This window comes from Macaca thibetana, chromosome 3 (genome assembly GCF_024542745.1).
Source record: "Macaca thibetana thibetana isolate TM-01 chromosome 3, ASM2454274v1, whole genome shotgun sequence".
Taxonomy (NCBI): Eukaryota; Metazoa; Chordata; class Mammalia; order Primates; family Cercopithecidae; genus Macaca; species Macaca thibetana.
Window position 1 is genome coordinate 31,303,284 of NC_065580.1, and position 9,780 is coordinate 31,313,063.

Here is a 9,780-nt window from a genome sequence, read left to right on the forward strand (position 1 = left end):
TTTGTAAATGACACTAAAGACTTCCATTGAAATAATGTGCCAAGTTATTGGTGCCAAATTATAGGAAGATCCTGGGAATCTATGCAAACAGAAGGAAAAGTGGCAGATGAGTGTTAAAATGAGCATATGGCCTACATCAGGCATATAAAACAACTTCTCAGCTGTCAGCTGTGACCTAGGAATAGGATCTGAGTCACTATAAGTGGACCCTGAGGACCCCAGCCCAATATTGAGCCACAAATTAAAAACAAAGTGTCCTGGGAACCATCAAGACAAATGCGGAGAGAGAGAAACCACTATCCTCCTCTCATAAAATTCTGGTGCACCCACCCCCACATACATACATTTCATTTATCATTCATGTCCTACCCTTCAACTATAAACAGTACAGAAGACAAGATCAGTGGATCTCACAAGCCAGCCCCAGATCAATCCCAAACTGATTCTTTCAGAATAACCTAGGAGTGGCTTTTTTTGAAAATGACCTTTCCAGGCCAGTCCCAGGGCTTCTAATTCAATGCCTGGGAAAAGTCTTCTAGGTTGTCCTGATGCGATGACCTGTTTAGGAAATCACTGGGCTCCTTTCTCTCACTCTGAATCTACTCCCAGAAAGGATTTAAAGTTTACCATAAAAAATAAACTCAAAAGTAAAGAAACCATGTGAGCAACTGCCAAGAATTGATTAAAATGATTCCTATACAGGTTGAGCATCCCTAATCCAAAAATCCAAAATCTGAAACACTAACATAATATTCAAAGGAAATGCTCATTGGAGCATTTTGAATATCAGATGTTCTGGCTCCAAGCAAGAACAGAGCTCAGGACCCTATTAGCCTGCACACTCCCAATGAAGAGCAGGAAAAGATAGACTCTCCCTATGAGCCAGGGGCTCCCTAAGTTCCCTCCTCTCCCATTCCTTTCTCAATTCAAGATCTGCTGCACCAGGAAAATGTCAGGGTGTTCTGAAGCAGAGATAGGACTAGGTGAATAAAACCCACCAGAACCATGTTCCTCTGGGTCTCAAGCAACACTCCCACTGGTTTATCCTCATACACTACTGAAAGGAAACCAAGAACTCCCCTTACTTCTATCTATCTTCTATCCACTCCACCATTCAATCATTTAGTCTCATTCTAACTTTCTGGTCTTCCACATCAGAAAACCATATTTCCACTAACCTGCTTTCTCAAAATAAAGATTTTTTTAAAAAAAGAATAGGAACAGAAAATGTGCTTTATGCAAGATAAGCAGCAATTCAAAGTCAAGCCGTTAAGGTATGAGATTTCTCAGCTTTGTTTCAGCATGCCTAAATGAAATGTAACACAGGGTTTCTTATAAAATCACAGCCTTATGGGACTGGAAGATGCTTAGAGACAATGCATCCAGTAACCTCATGTTAAGACAGTTTGAGGTGGAATATCTTACCCAACATTACCCAAATGGCAGCACCCAGGCCAGAACTTGTGTCCCCTGACTTCTGGCCCAATGGTCTCTTCTCTCTGCCACTCTGCTTCCCAGGGACAAAGTTAATAAATTAGATTACTAACTTTAAGCACAGGTTCCTTAAATCTCCTTTATTCCTCTTGTTACACACGAAGCTGATGCTACAAGACCGTCCCAAGCAGATTACTGGCCAAATAAACAGAACTGAGAACTCAAGGAGCCTCAAAATTTGTTGAGGAATAGGGAGGAGATGGTACCTTAAATCACACATGATAAGCATATAAGTGAAGAAAATGTGCCAAGCCAGTTTATATCATAGATTACACATTTCAAAAATGGCATCTGAAAATGACATCAACATTTTAATTAGTTTTATTTTTCCCATAAGTTGCTTAACTTCCTAACTTTTAAAAAACACCAACTGAAACCACTATTCATTTTTTCTTAAACATTAGTGAAGAAAAAGATTATTAATTTATCATATTGAGTCTAATGAAAATAAGTGAAATCCCGTAACATTCCATCTATATCAAATGTTCACAACCTGTGATTCCACATAAATTTCCGCTGCAAAAGCAAAAAGTATATGTCAGTCTCCCAAGAGAGGAAGTAGCAACAGAAACCAAGTGTGTACCCATCTCCCAGCAAGAAATAAGAGGAAAAGCCAGATAAGCCCAGTAACAGTTGAATCCCTTTATTGCATTTCTTTTCCCTCATAACGGCACAAAATTTCCTACAGTACCTATGCTCTTCTTGGAGAAATGAAATAAATCCAAAGACCAGACTCCAAAGACTCCCCTGTTAGAACCACATCTGTCAGATGGGTAGCTAGCCTATGCTCAGAAGTGAGTGGACAACAAGCCTTAGATAACCTTGTTACCTCAATTCAATAACCTGGCCAATTTTCTCTGCTAAACCTACAAACGGAAACCACAATTTTCATTTGCTCCCCAAATTTCATTCTCGAAGTAAACTGGGGGCATAGACTTCACCAAATCATTTGCCCACTATTGCCAGAACTAGTCACTGGCCTCAGAAGTTCCCACCCATGTTAATGAGCCACAGGGTGGGTGAGCCAGTTCTTACCTGATAGATAGTTTTGATCCCTGATGCATGCTACTTTGTTTTTCACTAACTAGGCAAAAAAAAGTACTGCCAGAGGCTACAGCAGCAGTAAATTCCACCTAGTAACAAAATGCTAACAGAAACATAAACAACGACAAGTTCTAGATGCTATTTAGCTCTTATTAAGCCTACTCTTGGCATTTTTTTTCATCCATGTTTTTCCCTCAATTAGAAGAAAAATAGTGACTTTGGGAATACACAGGACTAGCTGATAGTCAGAAGATCTTAGCGTTAATCCTATTAGAAACAAGCCTATGAGTAAGTATTTTTTCTTATCAGTCTCCCATTCTTTTTTTTTTTTTGAGACAGAGTCTCACTCTGTCACCCAGGCTGGAGTGCAATGGCCCGATCTCAGTTCACTGCAACCTCCACCTCGCAGGTACAAGTGATTCTCCTGCCTCAGCCTCTGGAGTACCTGGGACTACAGGCACATGCCACCATGCCTGGCTAATTTTTTTTGTATTTTTAGTAGAGACGGGGTTTCATCATGTTGGTCGGGCTAGTCTCAAACTCCTGAACTCAGGTGGTCTGCCTGCTTCAGCCTCCCAAAGTGCTGGGATTACAAGCATGAGCCACTGTGCCCAGCCTCCCATTCTTAACATTTATTCAGTGTACTTCATGTCACTGATTAGCCAGGTGTGGTAGCACGCACCTGTACTCCTAGATACTCAGGAGGCTGAAGCAGGAGGATCCCTTGAGCCCAGGAGTTCAAGGCTGCAATGAGCCATGATTGTGCCACTGCATTCCAGCCTGGTAACTAAGTGAAATCCTGACTAGAGAAAAAAAAAAAAAAAGTCATCAATGGTGGAAACCCCAGGGACTTTGCGCTTGCTGTTCCTTTGGCCAGGAATGCACTTCCTTTATGGTTAGTATTTGATGTCTATCAGATCTCAGCACAAATGCCATCTTCTGAGAATTCTTTCCTAAACACAGTATCTAAAGGACCCACCCTCTCCCTTACTACCAACCACTCTGTCCCAGTTCCCTACCTGGTTTCACTATCTTGTATGATCATGCTTATTTCTTGTTAACTTCTTTATTGTCTGACTCCTCCATTAGCCATAAGGACAGAAATTTGATCTACTTTTTAAATTCTGTTTCTCCAATGCCCAGAGAGAGCTTGACAGATAGCAGATGATCAAAAAATATTTGTTCAGGAAAGAAAGGAAGTATAATTGCTTCTGATTCTCTTTCATTAGTTACCATACTGCTAACATAACTAGAGCCAGATAGGTGCTTCCTTTTGACAGAAAAATGACAGAAAACCTTTAAGATACAGTAAAAATTTAGTGTTCCTTTACTTACAATCTTGATTAAAAGCTACCAGGCTTACCTGCCGGGAAATGGGCATTTTAAGACCACAGGGAAAAGCCTTCCATACTGGCCTATGTACTTCTTTATAAATGGCCTTTCTAAAATATTGTTATTCAGCTACCTTATCCTTTGGAATAGTAGAAGGATATTTCAAGTAGCTTAGGAAAGGTGGGTTTTGTTTGTTTTTTCCTGAATTGGGGGAACCCGCCCCCAATATTTCAACATAGCCGGTCCCTCTGTTCGGGGTCCCTGACTTCCCGCAACATTCCTGCATGAGCTAAGTACATGTAGGAAAGAGCAGGTCAACAAACTACTCTACCCTCACTGAACTTTTCAAAGACACACACTTCTTAGTTCAGAAACCTAAGGGGCCAGGCACAGTGGCTCACATCTGTAATCCCAGTACTTTGGGAGGCCAAGGCGGGCAGACAGCTTGAGGCCAGGAGTTCAAGACCAGTCAACATGGTAAAACCATGTCTCTACTAAAAATACAAAAATTAGCTAGGCATGCTGATGCGCGCCTGTAATCCCAGCTACTCAGGAGGCTGAGGCAGGAGAATGGCTTGAACCCAAGAGGTGGAGGCTGCAGTGAGCCAAGATAGTGCCACTGCAATCCAGCCTGGGCGACAGAGCGAGACTCTGTCTTAAGAAAAAGAAAAAAAGAAAAGAAAAAGAAAGAAACCTAAGAAACATTTAGCTATAATTAACTAAATTATAGGTAGCATTTCCTAAAGGTTGTACACTGAAGGAAATCTCCACTAAGTTACCCAGCAAGAAGTTTACATCTTGCTTTACAACAACCTGACAGCACAAGTCCCACTGAAGGAGAAAATTATGGCCCTTTCCTCCCTTGTGTCAATTTGCCTTGGTCACCCAGTGAGAATCATGGTTCTTAGTATAAAACAAAAGACTGGCAGAGGCATTCCTTTCCCCTTCTGAGGCAAGTAAGTGGGTGGGGGAGGGTAAGTTGAAATGGGAACTGGGTTTTGGCACTGTCCGTCCTCCCTTTAGCCTTCCACACCATAAGCAGGATAAGATATGCTGCCTCCATGGCTGCTTCCGATAAGCATATAAGATTCAAGAATTCAAGATTCATTCTGCTTTTGCAAACGCTTGACAAGAAATGTGAACATATCCAAAGAGAAAAGAACAGAGAGTAAACCAGGTCAGTAAAACCAGAGAAAATAGCCATCTCTAAGCTAAGGGGGGGTGACTCGATTATACTAAGTACCCCAACACTTCTCCCAACCTCATCTACTTAACATCTGCTGACAATATTCTGTTGCAGTTAAAGAATATCAAGCAAATTATTCAAAGAAACCCAGATTTTAAATCCTTCAGGGTTTCGAGAAAATAAGATCTGATTTGATAGAAGACACATATTTATCCAGGTTATATTTTGGCCACCCACATATTTCCAAGTCTCATCCCAACTCAGAAAATACAAATCCATCTTCAGTTTTTCCATAATCTTTACTGATTTTTTCTGTAACAGAACAACTCCAAAATGTCTGTATCAACTTACTGTCCACTTCCTCCTTAAATATTCCAGAACCAACTCTGTTCCTTCACCCCCACTCTCAATAGCAGACACAGGTGTTAACATCACCCTCGTTTTTAAAAAATTAGTCAAAGTGTTTTACAACTGGATTCCCAAGTTCTTCAACCTTAAACAAAATAATGTAGGACTTAATGGGATAGCAAAGCAGAGACCAGAAGAAACTTGTACCTCTCACGGCCCTACAACACTTTCTTCTGCCAAAAAAGAGGAAGGATTATTCCTCTTTACAGCGGCAAACTTCAACCCTAGACAATTTCAGCCCTTCAGCTCAGCCTGAGTCCAGATAAATCCAAAGAGTTCACAATGAAAAGCGTAGGTCAGTGTTCCAATTTCTACCTCTCTCCCAAAAGGCAGAAAAGTAGTGTCTCCTGTTTTCCTATTCATCAAACTATTTCTTTTTCACTTTCATCTGTCATAGAGCTCCATCTTCCTTTGTAGAGTTCTTGCAAAGCAGTTCCTAGTAGCAATGGAAACTATTACTCTCCAGGAAAATACAACTTTGCTTAGCAGAAGAGCTTCACACAGAGCAATTTGTCAGTGGTCAATTTTTCATTCCAGACAAGGCTTCTAAACCTGGCACAAATCTGCCTGTCACTCTGCAGTTCACTCAGCTTCCCTCCCCTAATCCCTGCCTGTAACTCACCCATCCCCTGTAGTGTGGTCAGAGAAGGCAGTGCAATCTATACTCAGTATGGATGGCTCAAATCACTGAATTGTATATGCCACTTCCTAGACTCAACCATCTTCCACACCATACTCCTATGCGAAGACCATAAGCACCAAATGAAGTCACTTACCATAACAGCGGCTCCCGGACAAAACAAGGAGTAACATCTCATCTTTTCTCAATTATAGACAGCTTCACTTTCCTGCAATTTGTGGCTATGCATCACTGGCCCCACCCTCCATGTTATAAAGTAATACCCTGGAGTCGTGAAGTCAGAGACATCATGCATGATATTGAAGAGCATGTGCCGTGGCAGACGGACCCAGGTTTAAGTCTCAGCTCTGCCTCTTATTACCAATATAAGGTACCTATCCTTGGGTAAACTATTCTTTCTAAACCTCAAATTACACATCTGTAAAATGTACCTGACAATCATTATTTACTTGTTAGTGTATTATAAGTGAGACAATATGAGCAGAATACTCAGCACAAGACATGACAATAAACACGTAATTGGTGATATTCAGTATCCATGGGGGTAATCTGTGGGCAGTCACTGCACAGAACCCAGATGCCCTAAAAGCCTCCAGCATTGGCAGAAACAAAACTATGTTCAGCCTCATTCTATTCCCATTCCACAAATGAGAGAGAGCTTTAAGAACAATTTAAACTTTAGCAAGGAGAAATCTCAGAAAGATCCACTCTTTCTTACCGCCAAACCCAACACCGGACAGCCAAGAGATGTTTTTGTTCCTATGGTGAAGGGAAGATCAGTGCAAATGAAAAAGCTAATGAAAGAAGAGCCACTTTAGGATAATCCTTTCATGAGTCAGGTCAGTATTTCGGAGGAAATATACATGCAGATCTTGGAAATTCTCTTCTCATTCAGTTTCTGATCAGTTATGACCCTCCATTATACATAAACAAAAGGAAAAGGCATTTGAAAATCCCAAGAATCGTGGCTGGTGGCAGACTATTACCTTAAGAAATGAGCACATGGAAATTGGGAGAGGGGATCTTAAAATCGGCTTTACACACACATAAGCTGCAGAACATTTTAATCTTGTGAGATCATGGGATAATTAAATGAATTTTTTTAAAAACTGGGTCTTGCTATGTTGCCCAGGCTGGTCTCCAACTTCTGGCCTCAAGCGATCCTCCTACCTCGGCCTCCTAAGTGCTGGAATTACCAGCATGAGCCACTGCACCGCGCCTGAAATAGAATTTTTCAAAACTTTCTACAACAGCTAAACTTGTGGAGCTTTGTGAGAAAGCATCACATAGGATATTTGCTGTTGCAGACGGAAATGTCAGAACTGCAGTGTGAAACGACATCTAAAAGTTTACAGTCATCATAAACCAGAAAACTTGGTAAAACCAAGAAATGTCAGGTTCCAAGATTTGGGAGGGTTTTGGGGAGGATAACTGGGAGCTGGTGATAAACTGAATTGATATTATCAAATTATCATGGAGCTAGAAGTAAATTGTAAAAATAAACTTTGCAGGTTCAAATTCAAAATTCAAGAATTTTCAAAAAGTTGAGTGTATATAAAATCAGGCAGAATCTACAGTGCTATGAGCACTAGACTAGGAATCCAAACACTTGGGCTCTTGTTCTGGCTCCAACCCAAACCACCATGTGACCTTAAGCAAGTCACTTGCCTTCTTCAAGCCTATCTCCTTATCTTTAAGGGACGGGAGAACAATAATGATTACTAAGATTCTTGCCGGCCTAACCTTTTAAAAGTCAAAGGCACACAAAGATCATGAGCTTTCAGGTCTACACAGAAGGTGGAGGGAAAGAGAGGAAAAGACGGCCACAGAGTGAGAAAACTTGGGAGTCAAGTAACAGCGTTTGTGGGAACAGAAAAGTTTCATGATGGCCAAGTACTCGTAGAGAAGAGCCCATGTCAGGATCTCGAAAAACTGCTAACTACTCAGCATATGTCAAAATGAACAGAAAGACGGGGGGTGGGAGGACAGATATCAACGAATTGTCTCTGTCAATCAATCAGTAATCGATCTGTCCTGGTAAACAGCCAGGAGATCCGAATGTGGCAACCTCGGAAATCACTGTGACCCCTGATGTCAAGGTGTCCGGGAGGCAAGGAACAAGGGGACTCCGTGTCTGCTTCCGTATAGTGAGAGGATTCGGAGAATCGATGAAAAGTGAGGAAGAGGGCAGAGGAAAGGGGATATGGGACACGGAGCAGGCTGGCGGGAGGTGGAGTCAATGCCTGACTCCCGCCCGAAGGCAGGCAGAGGGGTCGGTGTCCGGGGCCCGTTCTCACCATCTTGACGATGCCCCGCTGCACGGTGGGGACCGCGGGTCCCCCGGAGGAGCCGCCGCTCTGCGCGGAGGACGCCATGTGTGGAGATGCAAAGGCAACGAGTGGAGCGGCTGGCCGGACTGGAGGTGTCAATGTGGGTGTCGGTGTTGGTGAAAGGGAGTCGAGGCGAGGGGCAGGCTGGCTACCAGCTGCGGAGGGTGGACGGGACGGACTCGCCGGGCGCTCACAGGAGCAGCAGCGGGACTCGGAACGAAAGAGACGCGATCTCCGCCGCCGCCACACGTTCTACTCGCCGCGCAAGCGTGCCAGAGCGCCACCGCCCTCCGGCCAATTAGCGCCCAAAGCCCGCCGGACCTCAGGCCAATAGGCACCCTGCTCGCGGAGCCCCGCCCCTTGGTCCCCAAAACGGTGGCGAGTTCCAGGAAGCGCTGAAAGAGTTGATTTGCGAGGATGGGCTAAGTATGGGGCGGGACTTCCGGGGCAGCCGGCGTAGGTAATGTCGGGAGGTGTAGTGGGAAGGAAAGGACACGTCAGCATCTGGCCGCGGGGCGCGGGGGGCCATGGGAGCCCCAGGGGCGGAGTCTGCTGCGCCCTCACGCCTGACCCCGCCCATGACGCTCCTCCCTGCCTGCCGCAGGGGCGCACATTTGTATGCCCACCTAGGTGGGCACTGCTGTACCCGGGAATGCGGCCTGGGAGGGTGGAGCCACGCAGGCAGAGTCCTGGAGGAATCTCCTTACCCGCTACACTCGACTTCCGACATTTTAGCTTGGCTAAAAGTATGAAGAGAACTTGGAAAAGTCAGAGCTTGGTGGAACCTCCTACCGATGTGCGCTTTGACCCGCCACGCGGCCGCGCGCCTTCCTTGCAATCGGGAGTGTGTCTCGCTCTTGTTTGTGTCGCTAGGGTCTAGCGCTTGTGAGGCGTTCCATTGATGTTTGTTAGTGGGAGGAATAAATGTCTCTTAGAGGAAGGACGTGCCCCGTATACAGGGGAGAATGACCCTCGTCTCTTCCCAGCTGCTCCCGTGACGTTAGGGAAAAGCCTCGCTTTACGCTCTCCCCCTACCCGGTGTGAAGCGCCTGCAGCCACCGGACACCCTTCCTAGCCCCAGTGGGGGAAGGAACGGGAGAGCCAGGGCCTACAAATATTTAAGTGACTGTTTAGCGAGAACTAATATTCGTTGAATGCCCACTATGTGGAACCAAGGACCTTGAATGTGTTATGTCATTTAATCGTAAAACTTGGCTCTACACTGAAGACGTACTGCCCCTGCAGTTCTTTTTGTTTCTTTGGTTTTGTGGCTTTTTTGAGACAAAGTCTCGCTCTGTTGCTCAGGCTGGAGTGCAGAGGCACGATAACAGCTCACTGCAGCCTTG

The 9,780-nt window shown here is 44.3% G+C and overlaps 1 protein-coding gene across 1 annotated transcript in view; it reads right to left on the reverse strand.

Annotated features, from left to right (window-relative positions):
• The window catches only part of SND1 (staphylococcal nuclease and tudor domain containing 1), a 438,972-nt gene extending 430,206 nt beyond the window's left edge, over positions 1 to 8,766 (reverse strand). The window contains exon 1 of the mRNA XM_050782556.1: positions 8,402 to 8,766. Coding sequence (XP_050638513.1) covers positions 8,402 to 8,479 — 78 coding nt within the window. The 5' untranslated portion in view covers positions 8,480 to 8,766. The remainder of the gene's footprint in view (positions 1 to 8,401) is intronic.
• Positions 8,767 to 9,780: the final 1,014 nt, after the last annotated feature.